This window comes from Oncorhynchus gorbuscha, linkage group LG07, assembly GCF_021184085.1.
Source record: "Oncorhynchus gorbuscha isolate QuinsamMale2020 ecotype Even-year linkage group LG07, OgorEven_v1.0, whole genome shotgun sequence".
Lineage (NCBI taxonomy): Eukaryota > Metazoa > Chordata > Actinopteri > Salmoniformes > Salmonidae > Oncorhynchus > Oncorhynchus gorbuscha.
Window position 1 is genome coordinate 50,899,589 of NC_060179.1, and position 27,755 is coordinate 50,927,343.

The 27,755-nt window shown below is 43.5% G+C and overlaps 1 protein-coding gene across 3 annotated transcripts in view; it reads left to right on the forward strand.

The window, feature by feature from the left end:
• Positions 1–27,755, forward strand: part of LOC124039980 (ubiquitin carboxyl-terminal hydrolase 22-like) — a 54,598-nt gene that overhangs the window by 21,888 nt on the left and 4,955 nt on the right. For 2 of the 3 annotated variants that reach the window (XM_046356619.1, XM_046356621.1), the window contains 8 exons: positions 5,937–6,050; positions 16,221–16,322; positions 19,202–19,368; positions 19,786–19,933; positions 23,157–23,262; positions 24,612–24,770; positions 25,093–25,219; positions 25,367–25,458. In XM_046356619.1, the coding sequence (XP_046212575.1) occupies positions 5,937–6,050; positions 16,221–16,322; positions 19,202–19,368; positions 19,786–19,933; positions 23,157–23,262; positions 24,612–24,770; positions 25,093–25,219; positions 25,367–25,458 (1,015 nt within the window). The remainder of the gene's footprint in view (positions 1–5,936; positions 6,051–16,220; positions 16,323–19,201; positions 19,369–19,785; positions 19,934–23,156; positions 23,263–24,611; positions 24,771–25,092; positions 25,220–25,366; positions 25,459–27,755) is intronic. The other variant, XM_046356620.1, reaches the window with a different exon arrangement.

A 27,755-nucleotide genomic window follows, 5' to 3' on the forward strand; every position in this document is an offset into this window, starting at 1 on the left:
TGATGAAATCCGAGCAAGAGTGGCATTCCAGAGGGACATCAGAGACTGCAACGTTCTCTGCTTTACGGAGACATGGCTTACTGGGAAAACGCTATCCAGGGCGGTACAGCCAACGGGTTTCTCCACGCATCGCGCCGACAGAAACAAACATCTATCTGGTAAGAAGAGTGGAGGGGGCGTATGCCTCATGACTAACGGGACATGGTGTGATGAAGGAAACCTACAGGAACTCAAATCCTTCTGTTCACCTGATTTAGAATTCCTCACAATCAAATGTAGACCGCATTATCTTCCAAGAGAATTCTCTTCGATTATAATCACAGCCGTATATATCCCCCCAAGCAGACACATCGATGGCTCTGAACGAACTTTATTTAACTCTTTGCAAACTGGAAAACATTTATCCGGAGGCTGCATTCATTGTAGCTGGGGATTTTAACAAAGCCAATCTGAAAACAAGACTCCCTAAATTTTATCAGCATATCGATTGCGCAACCAGGGGTGGTAAAACCTTGGATCATTGTTACTCTAACTTCCGCGACGCATATAAGGCCCTGCCCCGCCCCCTTTCGGAAAAGCTGACCACGACTCCATTTTGCTGATCCCTGCCTACAGACAGAAATTAAAACAAGAGGCTCCCACGCTGAGGTCTGTCCAACGCTGGTCAGACCAAGCTGACTCTACACTCCAAGACTGCTTCCAGCACGTGGACTGGGACATGTTTCGTATTGCGTCAGATGGGAATATTGACGAATACGCTGATTCGGTGTGCGAGTTCATTAGAACGTGCGTCGAAGATGTCGTTCCCATAGCAACGATAAAAACATTCCCTAACCAGAAACCGTGGATTGATGGCAGCATTCGCGTGAAACTGAAAGCGCGAACCACTGGTTTTAATCAGGGCAAGGTGTCTGGCAACATGACTGAATACAAACAGTGCAGCTATTCCCTCCGTAAGGCTATTAAACAAGCTAAGCGTCAGTACAGAGACAAAGTGGAATCTCAATTCAATGGCTCAGACACAAGAGGCATGTGGCAGGGTCTACAGTCAATCACGGACTACAAGATGAAATCCAGCCCAGTCACGGACCAGGATGTCTTGCTCCCAGGCAGACTAAATAACTTTTTTGCCCGCTTTGAGGACAATACAGTGCCACTGACACGGCCTGCAACGGAAACATGCAGTCTCTCCTTCACTGCAGCCGAGGTGAGTAAGACATTTAAACGTGTTAACCCTCGCAAGGCTGCAGGCCCAGACGGCATCCCGAGCCGCGCCCTCCGAGCATGCGCAGACCAGCTGGCCGGTGTGTTTACGGACATATTCAATCAATCCCTATACCAGTCTGCTGTTCCCACATGCTTCAAGAGGGCCACCATTGTTCCTGTTCCCAAGAAAGCTAAGGTAACTGAGCTAAACGACTACCGCCCCGTAGCACTCACTTCCGTCATCATGAAGTGCTTTGAGAGACTAGTCAAGGACCATATCACCTCCACCCTACCTGACACCCTAGACCCACTCCAATTTGCTTACCGCCCAAATAGGTCCACAGACGATGCAATCTCAACCACACTGCACACTGCCCTAACCCACCTGGACAAGAGGAATACCTATGTGAGAATGCTGTTCATCGACTACAGCTCGGCATTCAACACCATAGTACCCTCCAAGCTCGTCATCAAGCTCGAGACCCTGGGTCTCGACCCCGCCCTGTGCAACTGGGTACTGGACTTCCTGACGGGCCGCCCCCAGGTGGTGAGGGTAGGCAACAACATCTCCTCCCCGCTGATCCTCAACACGGGGGCCCCACAAGGGTGCGTTCTGAGCCCTCTCCTGTACTCCCTGTTCACCCACGACTGCGTGGCCACGCACGCTCCAACTCAATCATCAAGTTTGCGGACGACACAACAGTGGTAGGCTTGATTACCAACAACGACGAGACGGCCTACAGGGAGGAGGTGAGGGCCCTTGGAGTGTGGTGTCAGGAAAATAACCTCACACTCAACGTCAACAAAACTAAGGAGATGATTGTGGACTTCAGGAAACAGCAGAGGGAACACCCCCTATCCACATCGATGGAACAGTAGTGGAGAGGGTAGCTAGTTTTAAGTTCCTCGGCATACACATCACAGACAAACTGAATTGGTCCACTCACACTGACAGCGTCGTGAAGAAGGCGCAGCAGCGCCTATTCAACCTCAGGAGGCTGAAGAAATTCGGCTTGTCACCAAAAGCACTCACAAACTTCTACAGATGCACAATCGAGAGCATCCTGGCGGGCTGTATCACCGCCTGGTACGGCAACTGCTCCGCCCTCAACCGTAAGGCTCTCCAGAGGGTAGTGAGGACTGCACAACGCATCACCGGGGCAAACTACCTGCCCTCCAGGACACCTACACCACCCGTTGTTACAGGAAGGCCATAAAGATCATCAAGGACATCAACCACCCGAACCACTGCCTGTTCACCCCGCTATCATCCAGAAGGCGAGGTCAGTACAGGTGCATCAAAGCTGGGACCGAGAGACTGAAAAACAGCTTCTATCTCAAGGCCATCAGACTGTTAAATAGCCACCACTAACATTGAGTGGCTGCTGCCAACACACTGTCATTGACACTGACCCAACTCCAGCCATTTTAATAATGGGAATTGATGGGAAATGATGTAAATATATCACTAGCCACTTTAAACAATGCTACCTTATATAATGTTACTTACCCTACATTATTCATCTCATATGCATATGTATATACTGTACTCTACAACATCGACTGCATCCTTATGTAACACATGTATCACTAGCCACTTTAACTATGCCACTTTGTTTACTTTGTCTACACACTCATCTCATATGTATATACTGTACTCGATACCATCTACTGTATGCTGCTCTGTACCATCACTCATTCATATATCCTTATGTACATGTTCCTTATCCCCTTACACTGTGTATAAGACAGTAGTTTTGGAATTGTTAGTTAGATTACTTGTTGGTTATCACTGCATTGTCGGAACTAGAAGCACAAGCATTTCGCTACACTCGCATTAACATCTGCTAACCATGTGTATGTGACAAATAAAATTTGATTTGATTTAGTGTTGTGCCGACATGGCCGTACTGGTCATCCTATACTCAAATCAACAGTTGATAATCTGATTGGATGATACTCCTGATTGTGCAAAACTGAAGTAAAAAAATAAATATATATTATATGCCTAAGTAGATATTGGCAAGATACCTCTCTGCACATTCTCACTGCAAAAAATCTGCAGATTAGAAGCAGCGCACAGAAGGGTGTCTGAACATGCAGCGGGAAGCCAAGTTTGCTGTCAACCAGTTAGAATATGCGGATCAGCGTTTCGTCTTTTTTTTCCCCGTACCCTTGCCCCGCTTGTTAAATGTTATTCACGTTGATAGCTTCATAGCAAACATCCTCGTCGTGTAATTTATCACGGTAGCAGGCAGCAGCAATCTCACCTGAAAAACATGCAAGGAAAAGTGATTGGGTGAAATTATGACACGAGTGTACGGAGAAATACAGTTTCACTTTATCCAATCAGAGCAGCAGGATCAACGTACAGCCCGCCCTTCTCTTTACAGACAGTCAGTTGCGTTATTTAGACCACGTAGAACCTCACACATGACTGCCTGACATGAGAAAGAAGCGTGCTAGCACCCGATTAAAAAAAAAATATATATATATATATATTCTTTTTTAAATTCTTTTGTCCATATCCGTTGCGATACTCGTTTAGTCCGACTACTCGGCACACCTCTAACATAGAACATGTGCTCTGCTCCTCTGTCTTACTTCATATTTGACACGTTGGACCTGTACAGCACCACCACAACACTCCGCCCCCTGCCAGGTCCCTCACCCACACCCCTGAAACATTAAAGAGTCATAATTACCCCCTTCGCTGAACTAGGCAGGCCTCGGCTGCCCCTCCTTCACACACGGGGCCCAAACAAAGGCTGCTAAGTAGCTAATTATACTGTTGAGGGTAATAAGCACCAGTAAATAAAAATGTATGTCCTTTTGTTCAGCTCTAGGGGTTTTATGGTGGCAGAAATGAGCCAATGTCAAGATGAACGTGTCATCAAACCTTGTTGGGTTATCGTCGCTGTACCACATCAGGGATGGAGCTGATGGCGACATAAATCACCGACCTGTTATGCAACCTAACGCAACATAATTGCAACACAATGCAACACGCCAGGACTGATGCCCCAGGGGTTATTAAATGTGGCCTGTGTAGTTGGCCACATAGGCACTTGGCACCAGTGGGGTTGCTGATTCTCTGTTGCACAAATGTGCCTGAGCAGCTCAATGCATTGCAGCCCGCGTCTATTAGCCTATAGGGCATAGATAGATTTACGCTACAGCAGGAGGAGAAGAAAAGAATGACCGATCTCACTAGATGAGTACACAGAGTAATTAACATGTCTTAATAAAACCCAACAGAATTCAGTTAAACCAGTTCCTTCATTTTCCAGTAATTATTTTTTGAGTTCTTTCTTCCTTTTAGATGTTTGGTCTGTTCTTCCTCTATTTTGGCTCTTCATGTTATGTTTCTCCCTGTATCGGGTTATTTCTCTTTCTCTCCCTCCTTTTTCTCGGTTCCCATGGTTACATGAAGGTCTGTGGGTTTATTTTCATTTTGTCTTCTCTCAGCAAGTCTCACCTTGTTACGCAACTTTGTTCTCACTCTCTCTCTCTCTCTCCAGCTCTTATTGTGCCATTAACAGTGTGGCTGTTATTCAATCTGAGTCCTAAGGCTAGGGTTTTACTTTTTCAGTCTCTATCCTATTTTTGTGCCCGATTTTTGTTTTTGTGTTTTTTTTGGTGAATAGCCTCCCTCGATGATGTGGCAATCTGCAGGAAAGTTATATTTTCACTGCAATGACAGCATTATACACTTATGTCCAATATCCACAACATATTACAGCTGTAAAACTGGTTGTATTTGGTTTGGTGTGTGAATTGAATCCACAGGCAGACTTGATGTTCCACTCTTTGCTATTAGCTGCAACTTGGTTCTCCCCAACACCTGCAGGGCCCAGTTTGACATTTCAATACATTCGGTCACAGCTGGGACACCAGTCAACACTGTATCTATCCACATTTTAATACCGTAATTAATCATTCGGGCGATCATTTAGACATACACACAACCTGCATACCCCGTGCTTTCTCTCCACATACACCTAATGATTGTTATGTCTGCCTCAAGCAGCCAATTGCATAGGCAGGTTGTCATGGGAACTGCAAACAGGTATTGGAGCTGCGGCTGCTGAGAAGGTGAGGAGGATATTAGAGGGGGAGAGAGAGAGGGATAGGGAGAGGTGCAGCTTTTACCTGGCTCTATCCTCTTTCTATCCCTCTGTCTGTGGGTACCTGCATGCGTGGTAGCTGACGAGTTGACGGTGAAAAGTCTGATTTTTCAGATTGAAGTGGTGTAAAAGATGTCAACGATGGCTGACAAATTGTATTAAAAAACGGGCCCTTTACACTACATTCATAAATAGACATTTATCAAAACATTATCAAGCGGGGATGTGTTCACATCGTCACATTGACTATAAGCCCTCCCGCTCGCCCCGGATCTTTTCCTACGCCAAAGGATGTTATCAGAAAGTCAAGATGTCAGCGCGTAAGCTGGCCTTGCAGAGGTAGAGAGCTAGCTAGCTGCCTACTCCTTTCTCCAGGACTGATCTTGGATTCGCGACCCAAATTGGCACCTTTGCCTCTGTAGTGCACTGGGCCCTGGTCAGAAGTAGTGCACTATATAGGGAGTAGGGTGCCATTTAGGATGCAACCTAGAGCTACAAATGAACAGAATGTTCCAATGTAGCCTTGAGCTGTTTCATACCTCCTTTTCCTCCCCATTTATCATTTGTCACTTCATTCTCTTTCTGTGTCTGTTTTTCTTCCAGCTATAGATCTATTGTATGGTGGTATATATTGCTTTGTGTGCCAAGACTACATATACGACAAAGAAATGGAACAGATTGCCAAAGAGGAACAAAGGAAAGCGTGGAAATTGCAAGGTAAGTTCTTTCCCCTATTCAATCCCCCAGTATTGCCCTCTGATTTATACATTGACACCTCGGTTATAACACAGCTTTTGTTTTCTAAACTTTTGATTTATTGCTTGAGTTTAGCGTTCTCTCTCTCGCTCTCTCTTTTGGCCTGTTCCCAATCCCATTCACCAAGCCCTGCCCCCTGTTACTCAAGCAGGCAGTTTCTCATGCTCAATATTCACTCTGCATTGCATGCATTGACCAAACAACAGCATGCAGTCAACAGGTTTTTACAAAAAAAAGATCAACACACCTTTCCATTTTTCTTGTTAATATAAATCCACATGTTTTCTGTCGTATACTATTCTTTTGTGTAATTTGCTAGTAAGTTGGTTTTAGCAAGCTACAAATTTGCCCCTAATGCTAATCGCTTGCTAGCTAAATCTGGGAAACACTCTTTTCACACCACTTCGATAGCAGGTTAGGAGATTGACGTTAAGGTTAGGAAAAGGGTTAGTGAAAATGCACCCCTAACCTGCCACGAAAATCCCTTTTTCTCTAAGTGGTGTGAAGTGTCTCAGCTTTTTTTAAATGTGTATTTTTCCATATAGACACACCCTATATGCATCGAACTTGTCTGATGCTTTAAGCGTACTGTTTGAAATAAGACACAAACAAGAGGGAGCCAGATATCAAGATAAATTGACCCGACCATCCCCATACCGCTCCTACTGCTGATAATTTGCTACACGAGGAGGCGGCAACCTTTTTCTGATATGTAATTTCAATTTATCTTACCACTTCTACCTGATCTGCGTGCCAGTTATAGTTTTCATGTGCACGTTTTTTTTGTGCAACAGTTTAATTTCATTTCTAATAATGTCTTCGTTTCTCAAAGTTATTGTCATGTGGCTAATTAAAATTATATCTGAATGAAAGTGATACCTCTTAGGTTTGTAACTTCTATTGTCATTGCCAATTATGTAAAAAAACACTTTGAAAAAACAATAAAAACATTGCAGGTAGAAAATATCCATAAAGTAATGTATATCCAATAAATCACATTGGCTGTGCACGGCCTGTCTACAACTAACTTGAAACAATGGTTCAACTATTAACTTGGGTCTGGCCTGAAGCTCATGCTAGCAAAATTGCAACATTGTATAAGGTATTCTGGGCCCTCAGTTTCCTAAGCCAGTAAAGCTCAGGAAAGACGGATATATACAGTGGGGCAAAAAAAGTATTTAGTCAGCCACCAATTGTGCAAGTTCTCCCACTTAATAAAATGAGAGAGGCCTGTAATTTTCATCATAGGTACACTTCAACTATGACAGTCACATTGTAGGATTTTTAATGAATTTATTTGCAAATTATAGTGGAAAATAAGTATTTGGTCAATAACAAAAGTTTATCTCAATACTTTGTTATATACCCTTTGTTGGCAATGACAGAGGTCAAATGTTTTCTGTAAGTCTTCACGAGGTTTTCACACACTGTTGCTGGTATTTTGGCCCATTCCTCCATGCAGATCTCCTCTAGAGCAGTGATGTTTTGGGGCTGTTGCTGGGCAACACAGACTTTCAACTCCCTCCAAAGATTTTCTATGGGGTTGAGATCTGGAGACTGGCTAGGCCACTCCAGGACCTTGAAATGCTTCTTACGAAGCCACTCCTTTGTTGCCCGGGCGGTGTGTTTGGGATCATTGTCATGCTGAAAGACCCAGCCACGTTTCATCTTCAATGCCCTTGCTGATGGAAGGAGGTTTTCACTCAAAATCTCACGATACATGGCCCCATTTATTCTTTCCTTTACACGGATCAGTCGTTCTGGTCCCTTTGCAGAAAAACAGCCCCAAAGCATGATGTTTCCACCCCCATGCTTCACAGTAGGTATGGTGTTCTTTGGATGCAACTCAGCATTCGGCATTCTTTGTCCTCCAAACACGACGAGTTGAGTTTTTACCAAAAATTTATATTTTTCTTTCATCTGACATTCTCCCAATCTTCTTCTGGATCATCCAAATGCTCTCTAGCAAACTTCAGACGGGCCTGGACATGTACTGGCTCAAGCAGGGGGACACGTCTGGCACTGCAGGATTTGAGTCCCTGGCGGCCTAGTGTGTTACTGATGGTAGGCTTTGTTACTTTGGTCCCAGCTCTCTGCAGGTCATTCACTAGGTCCCCCCGTGTGGTTCTCTGTTTTGCTCACCGTTCTTGTGATCATTTTGACCCCACGGGGTGAGATCTTGCGTGGAGCCACAGATCGAGGGAGATTATCAGTGGCCTTGTATGTCTTCCATTTCCTAATAATTGCTCCCACAGTTGATTTCTTCAAAACAAGCTGCTTACCTATTGCAGATGCAGTCTTCCCAGCCTGGTGCAGGTCTACAATTTTGTTTCTGGTGTCCTTTGACAGCTCTTTGGTCTTTGTCTTTTATACTGATAACAAGTTCAAACAGGTGCCATTAATACAGGTAACGAGTGAAGGACAGAGGAGCCTCTTAACCTCTTGCGCCGAGCCATCTCGGATCCGGTATCGTGACTACAGCCTCAAGCTCATTACCATAACGCAACGTTAACGATTTCTAAAAATCGCAAATGAAATGAAATAAATATGCCTGCTCTCAAGCTTAGCCTTTTCTTAACAACACTGTCATCTCAGATTTTCAAAATATGCTTTTGAACCATAGAAAATCAATCATTTGTGTAAGAGTGTTGATGGCTTGCTTAGCATTTAGCGTAGCATTTAGCACGCAACATATTCACAAAAACCAGCAAAGGAATCAAATAAAATAATTTACCTTTGAAGAACTTCAGATGTTTCAATGAGGAGACTCTCAGTTACATAGCAGATGTCCAGTTTTTCCTGAAAGATTCGTGTAGGACAAATCGCTCCGTTTTGTTACTACACATTTGGCTACCGAAATGAACCGAAAATTCAGTCACCAAAATGTCGAACTTTTTTCCGAATTAACTCCATAATATCGACCGAAACATGGCAAACGTTGTTTGAATCAATCCTTAAGGTGTTTTGTCAAATATCTCTTCATTGATATGCCGTTCGTGGAAGCCTGGTTTTTCTCAGAATCCCATGGAAAAATACCAGCAGCTGAGTTTTGCGCACCAATTTCCACGCAGGACACCGTGCCGACACTTGGCAAATGTAGTCTATTATGGTCAATCTTCCAATGATATATCTGCAAATACGTCACAATGCTCCAGACCCCTTGGGGAAACGATAGAAAGGGTAGGCTCATTCCTGTCGCATTCACAGCCATATAAGGAGATAATGCAAAACGTAGCCTCAGAAATCCTGTTCATTTCCTGGTTGCAGAAACATCTTGGTTTTGCCTGAAGCTTTTGTTCTAGGGCACTCACAGTGAAAATATTTGCGGTTCTGGAAACGTCAGTGTTTTCTTTCCAAAGCTATCAATTCCATGCATAGTCGAGCATCTTTTCGTGACAAAATATTGCGCTTAAAACGGGCACTTCTTTTTATCCAAAAATGAAATACTGCCTCTAGAGTCTCAAGAGGTTAACCTGTTGCGACGAGCAATCCCGTATCCGGGATCCTATTTATAGCCTCAAGCTCATTACCATAACTCAGGCCAGGAATATAGTATATGCATATGATTAGTATGTATGGATAGAAAACACTGACGTTTATAAAACTGGTTAAATCACGGCTGTGACTATAACAGAATGTGCGTTTCATCGAAAAGTGCAGGAAAATCTGATCACTGAAAGTGGAAAAATATATCCATCCGCCACTTCAACCCATTGTTATGGGCGAACAACATTAATTGGGGCTGAGGTTGCAGTACCTACAGCTTCCACACGATGTCAACAGTCTTGTCATTTGCCAATTCTTTGTTTCTTGGTCAAACTAACAAGAGACAGGCTTTTTCTTCAGGTCTCCGACCGGATATTTTGGTTGAGAAATACACGGACATTATTTCCAGACGGACCCCTATAGAAAACACTTCGTCTCGTGATTAATTTGATCGCTTATTAACGTTTACTAATACCTAAAGTTGCATTACAAAAGTATTTCGAAGTGTTTTGTGAAAGTTTATCGTCGACTTTTTTAATTTAAAAAAATGACGTTACGTTATAAGACGCTATTTTTTTCCGTTTATCACACAGTCTTCATAGATCGATATCTAGGCTATATATGGACCGATTTAATCGAAAAAAAAGACCCAATAGTGATTATGGGACATCTAGGAGTGCCAACAAAGAAGATGGTCAAAGGTAATGAATGTTTTATATTTTATTTGTGCGGTTTGTGTAGCGCCGACTATGCTAATTATTTTGTTTACGTCCCCTGCGGGTCTTTTGGGGTGTTACATGCTATCAGATAAAAGCTTCTCATGCTTTCGCCGAAAAGCATTTTAAAAATCTGACTTGTTGCCTGGATTCACAACGAGTGTAGCTTTAATTCAATAACCTGCATGTGTATTTTAATGAACGTTTGAGTTTTAACTAGTACTATTAGCATTTAGCGTAGCGCATTTGCATTCAAATCTCTAGATGGGACGCCTGCGTGCCAGGTAGGAGCAAGAGGTTAACTATTCATGAAAATCGCAAATGAAATGAAATAAATATATTAGCTCTCAAGCTTAGCCTTTTGTTAACAACACTGTCATCTCAGATTTTCAAAATATACTTTTGAACCATAGCTAAACAAGCATTTGTGTAAGAGTATTGATAGCCTAGCTAAGCATTAAGCCTAGCATTCAGCATGCAACATTTTCACAAAAACAAGAAAAGCATTCAAATAAAATAATTTACATTTGAAGAACTTCAGATGTTTTCAATGAGGAGACTCTCAGTTAGATGTTCAGTTTTTCTCTAAAAGATTATTTGTGTAGGACAAATCGCTCCGTTTTGTTCATCACGTTTGGGTAAGAAAAAATACGAAAATTAAGTCATTACAACGCAAACTTTTTTCCAAATAACTCCATAATATCGACAGAAACATGGCAAATGTTGTTTAGAATCAATCCTCAAGGTGTTTTTAACATATCTATCGATGATAAATCATTCGTGGCAGTTGACTTTCTCCTCTGAAGAAAATGGAACGCGCATGGACCTGGAGATTACGCAATAATTTCGACGGAGGACACCGGGCGGACACCTGGTAAATGTAGTCTCTTATGGTCAATCTTCCAATGATATGCCTACAAATACGTCACAATGCTGCAGACACCTTGGGGAAACGACAGAAAGTGCAGGCTCATTCCTGGCGCATTCACAGCCATATAAGGAGACATTGGAACACAGAGCATTCAAAATCTGGACCATTTCCTGTATGAAATTTCATCTTGGTTTCGCCTGTAGCATTAGTTCTTGGGCACTCACAGATAAAATCTTTGCAGTTTTGGAAACGTCAGAGTTTTTTCTTTCCAAAGCTGTCAATTACATGCATAGTCGAGCATCTTTTCGTGACAAAATATCTGGTTTAAAACGGGAACGTTTTTTATCCAAAAATTAAAAGAGCGCCCCCCTATCTCGAAGAAGTTATAGAAGAAGTTACAGGTCTGTGAGAGCCAGAAATCTTGCTTGTTTGTAGGTGACCAAATACTTATTTTCCACCATAATTTGCAAATAAATTCATGTGTGATTTTCTGGATTTTTTTTTCTCATTTTGTCTGTCATAGTTGAAGTGTACCTATGATGAAAATTACAGGCCTCTCTCATCTTTTTAAGTGGGAGAACTTGCACAATTGGTGGCTGACTAAATACTTTTTTTGCCCCACTGTATAGGCTAGTTTGGCAAAGGAAAAATAAATAATCAAGTAGGCCTATTTTATTAACTTTTTTCTCTTTCATGCGGAGTGGTTATCGAAAGGGACAGAGCTGGAAATATTTTTCAAAAACATTGAGGAGATAGGATTGTGTCAAGGCACAGATCTGGGGAAAGGAACCAAAAAATGATTGCAGCATTGAAGGTCCCCAAGAACACAGTGGCCTCAATCATTATAAATGGAAGAGGATTGGAACCACCAAGACTCTTCCTAGAGCTGTCCTACCGGCCAAACTGAGCAATCGGGGGAGAAGAGCCTTGGTCTCAAGCACCCGATGGTCACTCTGACAGAGTTCCAGAGTTCCGCTGTGGAGATGGGAGAACCTTCCAGAAGGACAACCATCTCTGCAGCACTACCAATCAGGCCTTTATGGTAAGTGGCCAGACGGATGCCACTCCTCAGTAAAAGGCACATGACAGCCCGCTTCGAGCTTCCCAAAAGGCACCTAAAGGATGAGAAACAAGATTCTCTGGTCTGATGAAACAAAGATTGAACTCTTTGGCCTGAATGCCAAGCGTCACGTCACGTCAGGAGGAAACCTGGCACCATCCCTACGGATGGTGGTGGCAGCATCATGCTGTGGGGATGTTTTTCAGTGGCAGGGAATGGGAGACTAGTCAGGATCAAGGCTAAGATGAACGGAGCAAACTACAGAGAGAACCTTGATTAAAACCTGCTCCAGAGTGCTCAGGACCTCAGACTGGGCATATAATAATTTCTCATCAAATCACAGCCTTCTTCGCAAAACGGGCGATGATTTAACAAGCGCATTCGCGAAAAATCACTGTTGCACCAATGTGTACCTAACCATAAACACCAATGCCTTTCTTTAAAATCAATACACAAGTATATATTTTTAAAACTGCATATTTAATTAATATTGCCTGCTAACATTAATTTATTTTAACTAGGGAAATTGTGTCACTTCTCTTGCGTTCCGTGCAAGCAGTTTGGGCCGCCTGGCTCGCCTGCAAACTGTGTGAAGACCATTTATTCCTAACAAAGACCGTAATTCATTTGCCAGATTTGTACATAATTATGACATAACATTGAAGGTTGTGCAATGTAACAGCAATATTTAGACTTATGGATGTCACCTGTTAGATAAAATACGGAACGGTAATTTTTTATATTTTTTATTATAGTTTCCGGATTTGACCATATTAATGACCAAAGGCTCGTATTTCTGTGTGTTATTATGTTATAATTAAGTCTATGATTTGATAGTGCAGTCTGACTGAGTAGTGGTAGGTAGCAGCAGGCTCGTAAGCATTCATTCAAACAGCACTTTCGTGCATTTGCCAGCAGCTCTTCGCTGTGCTTCAAGCATTGAGCTGTTTATGACTTCAAGCCTATCAACTCCTGAGATTAGGCTGGTGTAACCGATGTGAAATGGCTAGCTAGTTAGTGGGGTGCGCGCTAATAGCGTTTCAATTGGTGACATCACTTGCTCTGAGACCTTGAAGTAGTTGTTCCCCTTGCTCTGCAAGGGCCGCAGCTTTTGTGGAGCGATGGGTAACGATGCTTCGAGGGCGGCTGTTGTCAATCTGTTCCTGGTTCGAGCCCAGGTAGGGGCGACGAGAGGGACGGAAGCTATACTGTTACACTGGCAATACTATAGTGCCAATAGTCAATAGTCAAAGGTATATGAAATACAAACGGTATAGAGAGAAATAGTCCTATAATTCCTATAATAACTACAACCTTCTTACCTGGGAATATTGAAGACTCGTGTTAAAGGAACCACCAGCTTTCATAGGTTCTGAGCAAGTAACTGAAACGTTAGCTTTTTCCTTGGCACATATTGCACTTCTACTTTATTCTCCAACACTTTGTGTTTGCGTTATTTATTTGAGGCTAAATGGATTTTATTGATGTATTATATTACCGTAATTGCTGGACTATTAAGCGCACCTGAATATAAACCGCACCCACTGAATTATAAAAAAATATGTATTTTGTACATAAATAAGCCGCATATGTCTATAAGCCGTAGGTGCCTACCGGTACATTGAAACAAATGAACTTTACACAGCCTTTAAACGAAACACGGCTTGTAACAAATTAAACCGTGGCCTAGCCTACCAAGAAAGTCATTGGTCACTATCTTCCTCCTCCTGTGCACTGAAACCACTGAAGCCATCTCCTTCGGTGTTGGAGTTGAATAGCCTCTGAATTGCTTCATCCGATGTTGGATCGTTTTCATTGTCGCTCTCGTCACTTTCATCCGGAGGCAAATACCCCGCTGAGCTCATGCTGCCCCTTCAACACGCAGCAGTCCAGCCTTTCGAAACCCGTTGATGATAGTGGATTTTTTGACAATGCTCCACGCTGTCAGAAACCACTGGCAGACTTGACCATAAGTTGCTCTTCGCATGCGGCCCGTTTTAGTGAAGGATTTCTCCCCACTTGTCATCCAAGCCTCCCACTGAACAAGGAGCACCACCTTAAATGCACGATTTACACTGATGTAGAGTCGCTGCAAATACTTTGGGCCTTCTGCTTTTCTTCCCTCTGAAAGCTGTTGTTGTCTTTTTGCACTGAGTCAGTTCCTCACGCTGCTTTCCAACGTCTTATCATCGACTCATTAAGGCCAAGTTCCCGTGCAGCAGCTCTATTTCCTTTTCCAACAGCCAGATCGATCGCCTTCAATTTGAAAGCTGCATCATATGCATTTCTCCGTGTCTTTGCCATGATGAGGGTGACAAAATTACTACCGTAATCAGAATGATGGGAAGTTTGAGCGCGCTCGATTTACATCACATTATGTGACGGTGCTCAGTTTTTTGGCGGCATGATTCTTGTGAAAGCGGGAAAAATCCATAAATTAGCCGCGTCATTGTATAAACCGCGAGGTTCAAAGTGTGGGAATAAAGTAGCGGCTTATAGTCCGGAAATTACGGTAAGTTAAAATAACTGTTAATTCATTTTTGTTGTAATTGTCATCATTACAAATAAATAAAAATAAAAAAATCGGCCAATTTAATCGGAATCGTTTTTTTTTGGTCCTCCAATAATCGTTATCGGCATTGGAAAATCATAATCTGTTGACCTCTACCGGAGAGACCTGAAAATAACTGTGCAGCGATGCTCCCCATCTAACCTGACATAGGTTGAGAGGATCTGCAGCGAAGAATGGGAGAAACTCCCAAAATACACGTGTGCCAAGCTTGTAGCGTCATACGTCAAGAAGACTCGAGGCTGTATTCGCTGCCAAAAGCTTCTTCAACAAAGTACTGAGTAAAGGGTCTGAATACTTGGGGTATTTCTAGAAAACAGGTTTTGCTTTGTCATTATGGGGTATTGTGTGTGGACTGAGGGGAGAAAAAAACAATTGAATCAATTTTAGAATAAGTATGTAACATAACAAAATTTTGAAAAAGTAAAGGGGTCTTGAATACATTCTGAATGCTCTGTACATGCATGCATGCAAGTACGTATGTGGACATCCTTTCAAATTAGTGGATTCGGCAGTTTGAACATTGGCAGTAGAATGGCCTTACAGAAGAGCTCTTTGACATTCAACGTGGTACCGTCATAGGATGCCACCTTTCCAACAAGTCAGTTCGTCAAATGTATGCCATGCTAGAGCTGTCCCCGTCAACTGTAAGTGATGTTATTGTGAAGTGGAAATGTCTAGGAGCGACAATGGCTCAGCCACGAAGTGGTAGGCCATACAAGCTCACAGAACGGGAGTGCTGAAGCGCTTAACGTATAAAAATCGTTGGTCCTCAACACTCACTACGAGTTCCAAACTGCCCCTGGAAGCAATGTCGGCACAACTGTTCGTCGGAAGCTTCATGAAATCATCTTCCGTGGCCGAGCAGCCGCACACAAACCTAAGATCACCATGCGCAATGCCAAGCATTGGCTGGGGTGGGTTTGGCAGATGCCTGGAGAATGTTACCTGCCCCTTAGTTCCAGTGAAGGGAAATCTTCACGCTACAGCGTTCAATGACATTGTAGACAATTATCTGCTTCCAACTTTGTGGCAACAGTTTGGGGAAGGCCCTTTCCTGTTTCAGCATGACAATGCCCCAGTGTACAAAGCAAGGTTCGTACAGAAATGGTTTGGTCGGTGTGGCAGAACTTGACGATCGCAAGTAGAATCGCAATAATTGGGACCAAAATCTCCATTTGTTTTTGTTGCCCTTATTGTACAGCCCTAGTGCAGTACATTACTGCACCTCTGGTATATGTCAAATGCATATTCTCTAGAGATTCCACTGCATTGGCCATGTAGGTTTCCCTATTTCCTGTTCCCCTCCCTTCAGGTTTAAGGTAAAGCCACCCATCTAGTTAAATCTAAGTTCTCACATCCTCTCTCTAGCTCTCTGCCTTGCACTTGTTTTTTTTACTGATTTCTTTCCTGTTGTTGTCTGTGTCAGGTGTAGGGGAGAAGTATTCGACGTGGGAGCCCACCAAACGAGAGCTGGAGCTGCTGCGGCACAATCCAAAGCGTCGGAAAATGACGACAAACTGCACCATCGGTAAGGGCTCCTCCTCCCAGTGCTGCACTGTCTGGCTACAGCAAGAGTTGTCTTGTGCCTCGTCTGAAAACCATCTCCCTGGTCCCTTATCCTAGCTTCTTACCCCTGCCTAGCCCATACCCTCTACCCTTTCTGTATTTCCAAATCTGATGAATCCCAATAATGGGATAAGCAATATGGCAGATGGAAATTATAAGGCTTGGTGGAGCCATTGTCGTATTGAACCCGCCATATTGGTCCATTCAGACCTGCCAACACAGAAGGGTTAGTGGTGAGGACTCGGGCAAACCGCTCTAGTCTGCTTCTCTCTATATGGGCGTAGTTCATTTCCTATGAGGTTCAGTGCGATGACAGCATCTGCAGTACAGACTGTGTGATGTCTGTGGGCGGATAGAACCCCCAGTCTCTCCTTAATCTCATTGCAGAGGCTTCTGTTGGCTGTGTCTGAAAAATGTGTTTATCTGTGTGTGTGTGTGTGTGTGTGTGTGTGTGTGTGTGTGTGTGTGTGTGTGTGTGTGTGTGTGTGTGTGTGTGTGTGTGTGTGTGTGTGTGTGTGTGTGTGTGTGTGTGTGTGTGTGTGTGTGTGTGTGTGTGTGTGTGTGTGTGTGTGTGTGAGAGAGGTAGTATGTTATTGATCAGGGATTTAGAAAGTGCTGTCCTGTGGAGAAATAAGACATTCCTCTCATCTCACTCATCCCTCTTTAATTCTCACTCCTCCTTCACACAGCTATGGAGCAGCTCAGACAGAGTTGGAGATGAGTGGTGTTAAACATCATCGCAGTATGCTTCTGCTAGGTGCTAAACGTTCACGCTCGTGCGCTCTCTCGCGCGCTTGCAAATCTCAATTTGTTTTTTTTGTCAAGATGCCCTGTACTGTGTGTAATGGTGCCCTGTAGGGGTACTGAGGTGAGCAGCTGGTTAGGGGCAACATGTTTTTTAATACACAAACGTCACTTAGAAATGTCCTTGTTTTTGAAAGAAAAGTAACATTTTTTTGCCCATTTAAAATAACATCAAATTGATCAGAAATGCAGTGTAGACATTGTTACTGTTGTAAATTACTATTGTAGCTGGAAACGGCTGATTTTTAAAGGAATATCTACATAGGTGTTTTCTTTCAAAAACGAGGACATTTCCAACTGACCCCAAACTTTTCACACGGTAACTGTGTGTCATTATGTCTTTGTTTTCGTGGCATTTGTGTAAAAAGTTTGGAAGAGATAATTGAAAATAATGTCATTGTTGATTAGATGCTTCTCTTTCATTAATTAGGCTATTTTTCTCTTCAACCATAAGGTTTATCTACTACAAACTCATGGACAATATGGACAGACATATAACACATCTATTCTGTATATATGATTCATTTTATAAAAAGTTATTCGCATCAAAATTTGTATTTGTCACGTTCTTTGTAAACAGCAGGTGTAGGCTATTAGTGACATGCTTACTTACAGGTCCTTTCCAACAACGCAGAGTTAAAGCTAAAACATTCAATGACGTCGAGACACGAGGAATAAACACACAGTGAATAAACAATAACAATAACGAGTCAAAAATAACATGGCTATATACAGGGAGTACCAGTACCAAGTCTATGTGCAGGGGTAGCAGGTGATTGAGGTAGCTACATTACCAGTCCAAAGTTTATAAACACCCACTCATTCCAGGATTTTTCTTTGTTTACTATTTATAATAGTAAACAAAACTATATAAGACATCAAAACTATGACATAAGACATATGGAATCATGTAGTAACCAAAAAAGTGTAAAACAAATACAGTGTATATATATATATATATATATATATATATATATATATTGAGATTCTTCAAAGTAGCCAAACTTTATCTTGATGACAGCTTTGCACATTCTCACCCCTCTGTTTCCTGTAGTCCACGATCAGCTCCTTTTATCTTGCTGATGTTGAGGGTGAGGTTGTTGTTGTCCTGGCAAAACACTGCCAGGTCTCTGACAACATCCCTATAGGCTGCATCATTGTCGTGTGTGTGTGTGATCAGTCCTACCACCGGCGTGTTGGCGTCTTACATGCAGTCGCATGTGAACATGATGTACAGGAGGGGACTGAGCAAACATCCCTGAGGGGCTCCCATGTTGATGGTCTGCATGGCGGATGTGTTGTTGCCTACCCTCACCGCCTGGGGGCGGCCGGTCAGGACGTCCAGAATCCAGTTGCAGAGGGAGGTGTTCAGTCACTGTCCTGAGCTTGGAGTGGACTATGGCGTTGACTGATAAGCTGTAGTCAATGAACAGCATTCTTACCTTGGGTATTGCTTTTGTCCAGGTGGGCAGCGTAGAGTGTGATGGAGAGTGCAATGGAGATTGTGTCATATGGTTGATGTGAGCCATGACCAGTCTTTCAAAGCTTTTCATGGCTATAGATGTGAGGGCCCAGGGGGCGATAGTCCTTTTGGCAGGTTAACTTGGCTTTCTTGGGCACGGGGGACTGTTATTCAAGTATAAATTACCAAAGTTACCATAGACTGCCGTAGATTACCTGTTATGTACCCAAATGACTGAAAATGCCAGTAACTTTGGTAAATTACCGGTAGCTTTGCATGCAACCCTACCTGTCAGGGTAGCCCAGCTCAGTGGGTCTTACCCTGTTGTCCTCCTGCCAGTGTGAGGCTGCTGTATTCACTCCAGCCTCCGTCTAGGGACCACTGTGGCCATCTGTTACAGCCATGTTCTCCACTGGTTCTCATTTACTGTAGTGGTTTTGGCGCTAGAATTGATATTATGTCTCTTTCTGCATGTCCCCCCCCCCCCCATTTACCTGTCTGTTCCTTTCTCTCTCCATCTTCCTCTGCGTCCTGCTTCACTCTCTCGCTCGACCTCTAACCCTCCTCTCCCTCAGGACTTCGAGGTCTGATCAACCTGGGCAACACGTGTTTTATGAACTGCATCGTCCAGGCCCTCACCCATACGCCCCTGCTGCGGGACTTCTTTCTGTCCGACAGACACAAGTGTGAGATGCAGTCCAACTCCTGTCTGGTGTGTGAGATGTCCCAGCTCTTTCAGGAGGTAAGGGGGTTAAAAATATCTTTCTCTTTCAGGCTCGCACACCTCCTCCATCCTTCTCCCTCTTTCTTTGCCTGGCCACCTCTACTGCTGTCTATAACGCTCTTGTTCTAAATCTCTCTCAACCCAAAACTATCTATCTCACCCCCACCTCTCTCCCTCTAAAACCATTGTAGTGGAAGTACTTAGCTAGCGAAGTTGTTGTCAGTACGTGGTGGGATTTGCATGGTTTTAAGTTCCTGTTTCATCCCGCCCCTTCTCCAACCCTTATTCTCTCTTATACCTCTTTTTATTTTCCCTCTCCTCACTTTCGCGCTCTCTCTCTCCATTCCCCCTCTCCTTCTCCCCTCACATTTAATGTTTCCATTCTTTCTTCCTCCTCCTTTTTTCTTATCCCTCCCTCTCTCTCTCTCTTGTCAGTTCTACTCGGGCCACCGTTCGCCCCACATTCCCTTCCGACTGCTGCACCTGGTGTGGACGCACGCGCGCCACCTAGCAGGCTACGAGCAGCAGGATGCCCACGAGTTCCTCATCGCTGCCCTGGACGTGTTGCATCGCCACTGCAAAGGTTTGCATCATAGTACAGGGGCGAACGCATAGAATCGCGCAGGAACACACACACACACACACACACACACACACACACACACACACACACACACACACACACACACACACACACACACACACACACACACACACACACACACACACACACACACACACACCACCTTTTTTAAGACCTACCTTTTTATATATACAGGGGTAAACACAAATATATTACACAGCCTTACACCCACATACAGTGCCTTTGGAAAGTATTCAGACCCCTTGACTTGTTCCACATTGTTACGTTTAACCTTTCTGGCGCAGGCGTTCTGCTAGCGACCCACCTCGACAACATCCAGTGAAATTGTAGAGAGTCGAAATTCAAATGACAGAAATAGAAATATTTAACATTCATGAAAAAACAAGTGTCATACATCAAAATAAAGCTTAACTTCTTGTTAATCCAGCCGCTCTGTCAGATTTCAAAAAGGCTTCACGGTGAAAGCACACCATGCGATTATCTGAGGACAGCGCCCTGAATACAAAAGCATGAAAACATTTTTCCATCAGGCAGGTGCGCCACGCCACGAAAGTCAGAAATAGCGATTTAATAAATACCTTACCTTTTGAAGATCTTCTTCTGTTGGCACTCCAAAAGTTCCCAGCTACATCACAAATGGTCCTTTTGTTCGTTACAGTCCTTCTTCTTTATAACCCCACAAACTCAGTTTAGCTGGCGTGTTTCATTCTATAATCCACTGGTTTCCCTCCTTCAAAATGCATACAAAATGAATCCCAAATGTTACCAATAAACTTCTCCAAACAAGTCAAACAACGTTTATAATCAAACCTCAGGTACGCTAATATGTAAATAAACGATGAAATTTAAGACGGAGAATCAATGTCTTCACCGGAGTTAAACAACAAAGAACGCGCTCTCACTCATGCGCATGAAAACAAGACAGCCAAAATGGGAGCCACTTAGAAAAACTACAAATTCTAGCTCATTTTTCCAAAATCAAGCCTGAAACTCTTTCTAAAGACTGTTGACATCTAGTGGAAGCCCTAGGAACTGCAATCTTGGAGGATTTCACCTCATAATTAACATGACAGCCATTGGAAACAGTGGTAGGCTGAAAATGTTAATTTTTTGGATGGTTTGTCTTCGGGGTTTCGCCTGCCATATCAGTTCTGTTATACTCAGACATCATTTTAACAGTTTTAGAAACGTTAGAGTTTTTTCTATCCAAATCTACCAATTATATGCATATCCTACTTTGGGCACGCTTTTCATCCGAACGTCAAAATACTGCCCCCTAGCCCAAAGAGGTTTAAGCCTAATTTTAAAATGTATTTAAATCTTTTTTTTTCCCTCATCAATCTACACACAATGCCCCATAATGACAAAGCATAAACAGGATTTTAGAAATGTTTTCTAATTTATAATAAAACAAAACACTGAAATATCCTATTTACATAAGTATTCAGACCCTCTACTCAGTACTTTGTTGAAGCACCTTTGGTAGCGACTACAGCCTCAAGTCTTCTTGGGTATGACGCTATAGCGTTGGCCCACCTGTATTTGGGGAGTTTCTCCCATTCTTCTCTGCAGATCCTCTCAAGCTCTGTCAGGTTGGATGGGGAGCGTTGCTGCACAGATATTTTCAGGTCTCTCCAGAGATATTAGATCAGGTTCAAGTCCAGGTTCTGGCTGGGCAACACAAGGACATTCAGAGACGTGTCCTGAAGTCACTCCTGTGTTGTGTGCTTAGGGTCGTTGTCTTGGTTGTTGGTCAACCTAAGCCCCAGTCTGAAGTCCTGAACACTCTGGACCAGGTTTTCATCAAGGATCTCTGTACTTTTCTCCGTTCATCTTTTGCTCAATCCTGACTAGTATCACAGTCCCTGCCGCTGAAAATCATCCCCACAGCATGATGCTGCCACCACCATGCATCTCCGTAGGGATGTTGTCAAGTCTCCTCCAGATGAGACGCTTGGCATTCAATCTTTGTTTCAAACTCCAAGCGTGCTGTCATGTGCCTTTTACTGAAGAGTGGCTTCCGTCTGACCACTCTACCATAAAGTCCTGATTTGGTGGAGTGCTACAGAGATGGTTGTCCTTCTGGAAGGTTCTCCCATCTCCACAGCGGAACTCTGTCAGAGTGACCATCGGGTTCTTGGTCACCTCCCTGACCAAGGCCCTTCTCCCCTGATTGTTCAGTTTGGCAGGGCGGCCAGCTCTTTGTGGTTCCAAACTTCCATTTAAGAATGTTGAAGGGCACTGTACTTGGGGACCTTCAATGCTGCAGAATTTTTTTGGGCACCCTTTCCCAGATCTGTGCCTCGACCATAATCCTGTCTCGGGGCTCTACGGACAATTCCTTCGACCTCATGGCTTGGATTTTGCTGTGACATGCACTGTCAGCTGTGGGACTTTTTATAGACAGTGTGCCTTTCCAGATCATGTCCAATCAATTTAATTTACCACAGGGGGACTCCCAAGTGGTAGAAACTTCTCAAGGATGATCAATGGAAACAGGATGCGCCAGGACTCAATTTCGAGTCTCATAGCAAAGGGTCTGAATACTTATGTAAATAAGGTATTTCTCGATTTAATACATCTTGTAAAATTTATAAAAAAAACCTGTTTTTGCTTTGTCAGTATGGGGTATTGTGTGTAGATTGCTGAGGTTTTTTAAAATACATTTTAGAATTAGGTTCTATCGGGAAAAATGGGGGTCTGAATACTTTCCGAAGGCACTGTGCATGTACACATACTAACTTGAACAGACAATCAGATTGTAGAAAGCAGACTGCTCTACTCAAATGGCGCCCACGCTCTCTACTTCTGCTACAGTCAAATGGTGGGAGGAAAAGCAGGAATACGGGAAAGGAAGGGAGCAGTGATTGGGGGAGAATGAACTAGAGAGGAGGAGAGTGAAGAAAATGGCTGGTCTGCTATCTGACTGGATGAGCTGAGACGAGGGGCTGCTAATTGACACAGACAAAGAGCCTCTTTACATAAGTGCTGATTGTGTTTGCTTAGCCCTGTGTCCTCCTTCAACATCCCTCATTCTCTCACTCTCTCTCTCTCTCTCTCTCTCTCTCTCTCTCTCTCTCGATTATGTCTTTCTCTGATACTGTGGTGGAGCGGGGGGGTGGAGTTCTGCAGCAGTCGACAAGCTTTAATTCTCAATCGCGTGTGTGTGTGTTTTGTCCCTGTGCTCTCGATGTTCACCAAGGAGATGATAACGGGAAGAAGGCCAACAACCCCAATAACTGCAACTGCATCATCGACCAAATCTTCACTGGGGGTCTGCAGTCTGACGTCACCTGTCAAGTCTGCCAGTATGCTCCTCCATCTTTCTCTGTGTGTGTGTGTGTGTGTGTGTGTGTGTGTGTGTGTGTGTGTGTGTGTGTGTGTGTGTGTGTGTGTGTGTGTGTGTGTGTGTGTGTGTGTGTGTGTGTGTGTGTGTGTGTGTGTGTGTGTGTGTGTGTGTGTGTGTGTGTGTGTGCGCTTGTAAACAGTGTGAAAGTTATTTCCTCTACATCTTTGTGCTTCACCCTTACTGTTTGTTTGTGTGGGCGTGTGTACTGTTGATGCATCATGTTGATCACGTTTCAAACCAGCATTTGTAAAAAATATATTTAAAAAATGTTTTTAAATCACTCACTCTTAGCCCTGGTCAGACCCCCTCTCTGCAGTGAGTCAAGGAGAGTGGGACTGATTTTTAAAAATATTTTTTTTAATTAACACACGCATCACCCTTTGCTCCACTCCCACTGCTTTAGCAGCAAGGCACCTACTGGGCAATGTAGACTCTGACATAGTGTTCTACCTACATCTGGTGGACACAGAGTAATGCACAATATTTACTCATTCACAAAGAATTAGTCATTTCGTGTTGAGTTTGCAACACTAATTGAGAAGCATTTGTGCAACATTTTGTAAATGTGTATAGACAGGTTTGTTGTTTAGCAACAAAACCAACGTGGGCGCAACTATGGGGCAAAACAGACGGGGTTGGCTTAGATTGTTGACAACACGTAAACAATTTTTAATCTCCAATGTTTAATGAAAACATAAGTGAATTTGCACAATGAGCACTTGTTGTCTCTCAAATTCATCGTTATAGATGTTTGTTGGTTGGTTAGCTATCTCGCAAACTTGAGCCATATTAGGATTGACATGAAATCAGTCGAAATACCTCAAAACAAGACCTATCAAGAACAAGATGAAACTAGCTGAAACAAGTCACTTACGATTCCCCACGTCACAGTTTCTTGTCATAGTTGGTAGCCATCCCGAATCACAACAACTCCGACTTCTACCCCATTGAAGCGTGCGCATCGTTTTCGTGACTTTGTCAGCTAAGTCGTCTATATATACACTCACACTCGCATGCAAACGAACATTGTTCAAGTGTTGTAACTGGCTACTTAGGTATTCTAGCGGTTAAGAGCATGGGGCCAGTAACTGAAAGGTTGCTGATTCGAATCCCTGAGCCAACTAGGTGAAAAATCCCATGTGCCCTTGAGCAAGGCACTTAACCCTAATTGCAACTGTAAGTCGCTCTGGATAAGAGCATCTGTTAAATGACTCAAATGTAGAGGTTATAAGATGGATTCATAGGCTTTGGGTCAGTCAAAGCCCAAAAGCCATTCCCTAACAGACCCCCTCCCCTCTCGTCCTGTAGTGGTGTTTCCACGACGATAGACCCGTTCTGGGACATCAGTCTGGACCTGCCGGGGTCGTCCACGCCCTTCTGGCCCCTCAGCCCCGGGGGAGACGGGATCACACTCAACGGAGAGAGCCACCTCTCAGGGGCCACCACACTCACAGACTGTCTACGCAGGTATCTCACCCCTCTCCCCCTCTCTCAGGGGCCACCACACTCACTGACTGTCTAGGCAGGTTCTGCTCATCCCTTTATCACCATCCCTTTCTCTATCGCTCTCTTTCTCTCATTCTCTCTTCATCTTTCAGGGGCCACCACTCCCACTTTCTTTCTATGCAGGTAATCATCCCTCTGACTAATTCCTTCCACATCATCGCTTTAACCTTCTCTGTATCTCTCTGTTCTGCTGTCCATCTTTCTATCATGCGAGCGCACACACACTCGCAGGCACACACACACACACACGGTGTGGGTTCTGACCCTGGTCCGTCTTCTGCAGGTTTACCCGACCAGAGCACTTAGGGAGCGGCGCCAAGATTAAGTGTAGTGGTTGCCATAGTTACCAGGAGTCCACCAAACAGCTGACTATGAAGAAGCTCCCCATTGTGGCGTGTTTCCACCTCAAAGTGAGCGTGTGTGGTGTTTTGTTGTTGTCTGTATTTGTGTAAAAGAAATGTAAGTGTGAGAGCTCAACTTTAGTTCGTCCTTCGCACTGTAATATCTCTAACCTCTCTCTTTGTCGTGTTCTTTTTCTCCCCCCTCCCTCCCCCCAGAGGTTTGAACACTCTGCGAAGCTGCGGAGGAAGATCATTACGTACGTCTCGTTCCCCTTAGAGCTGGACATGACTCCCTTCATGGCCTCCAGGTCAGTCTGAACAATGAGCCAGTCGCACAGTGGCGGAGACCAGGGCTGCATCTCAATAGTCTGAAGACTCTTCCTTTATTCATATTATTCATCCTCTGCACTGAGCCGAGAGAAGTGAAAGTCAGTCCCCTGATGGTCTCTTTGCTATGTAGCCTTCACCTGCTGATTTCTTAAATCAGTGCTAGTGAAGTGAAGGAGCCTGGGAAAAGGAAGCCCCTTGAGTCAATCGAGTGTGCGCATCGGTGTGCGCATATTTGTGTGTGTATGTGCTGTCCGACCAGCCATGTTCATTTGCCGTGTGTGTGTAATTGGTGTTTTTAACTTAATTAGCCAAACAAACACAGGTGTGCGCTCACACACACACACATCAACCCATGACTCCCCATGCGTATCCCCTGATGTGCAGGATGTCAAAACAGCACCTGCTGCTGAAGGGGACTCCAATGAACTCAAATGGATTCAGATCTCTCTCCTCCAGAGAGAAAGAGAGGGATGACTGGAACTGCATGAATTGAATGAACGAGTATACGTATGAAAGGGATGCGCCATATTGGTGCGGAGTTGGGAATGTGATCTAGGATTGTGTCAGACGAAGCAGTCAGGGGCCTCATTTAGAAACAGTGCCAGACTGGGTGAGGTGTTAATCTCATAGCTAACTCAACTTTAGGGGTGCTTTTTATTATTATTTTTACATTTATCCTTCATTTAACCTTTATTTAACAAGTCAATTCAGTTCATTCTTAGGGCTGCAATCCCGTTAACGGGATGATATGACAACAGCCAGTGAAAGTGCAGGGCGCCAAAAACAACAAAAATCTCACAATTAAAATTCCTCAAGCATACAAGTATTTTACACCATTTTAAAGATAAAATTCTCGTTAATCCAGCCACAGTTTCTGATTTCAAAAAGGCTTTCCAGCGAAAGCACCACAAACGATTACGTTAGGTCACCACCAACTCACAGAAAAACCCAGCCATTTTTCCAGCGAAAGAGAGGAGTCACAAAAAGCACAAATAGAGATAAAAATGAATCACTAACCTTTGATGATCTTCATCAGATGACACTCATAGGACTTCATGTTACACAATACATGTATGTCTTGTTTGATAAAGTTCATATTTATATTAAAAAATCTGAGTTTACATTGGCGTGTTAGGTTCACTAGTTCCAAAAAGATCCAGTGATTTTGCATAGCCACAACAATTCAACAGAAATACTCATCATAAATGTAGATGAAAATACAAGTTATACACATGGAATTATAGATATACAGTGCTTTGCGAAAGTATTCGGCCCCCTTGAACTTTGCAACCTTTTGCCACATTTCAGGCTTTCAAACATAAAGATATAAAACAGTATTTTTTGTGAAGAATCAACAACAAGTGGGACACAATCATGAAGTGGAACGACATTTATTGGATATTTCAAACTTTTTTAACAAATCAAAAACTGAAAAATTGGGCGTGCAAAATTATTCAGCCCCTTTACTTTCAGTGCAGCAAACTCTCTCCAGAAGTTCAGTGAGGATCTCTGAATGATCCAATGTTGACCTAAATGACTAATGATGATAAATACAATCCACCTGTGTGTAATCAATTCTCCGTGTAAATGCACCTGCACTGTGATAGTCTCAGAGGTCCGTTAAAAGTGCAGAGAGCATCATGAAGAACAAGGAACACACCAGGCAGGTCCGAGATACTGTTGTGAAGAAGTTTAAAGCCGGATTTGGATACAAAAAGATTTCCCAAGCTTTAAACATCCCAAGGAGCACTGTGCAAGCGATAATATTGAAATTGAAGGAGTATCAGACCACTGCAAATCTACCAAGACCTGGCCGTCCCTCTAAACATTCAGCTCATACAAGGAGAAGACTGATCAGAGATGCAGCCAAGAGGCCCATTATCACTCTGGATGAACTGCAGAGATCTACAGCTGAGGTGGGAGATTCTGTCCATAGGACAACAATCAGTCGTATATTGCACAAATCTGGCCTTTATGGAAGAGTGGCAAGAAGAAAGCCATTTCTTAAAGATATCCATAAAAAGTGTAGTTTAAAGTTTGCCACAAGCCACCTGGGAGACACACCAAACATGTGGAAGAAGGTGCTCTGGTCAGATGAAACCAAAATTGAACTTTTTGGCAACAATGCAAAACGTTATGTTTGGCGTAAAAGCAACACAGCTCATCACCCTGAACACACCATCCCCACTGTCAAACATGGTGGTGGCAGCATCACGGTTTGGGCCTGCTTTTCTTCAGCAGGGACAGGGAAGATGGTTAAACTTGATGGGAAGAT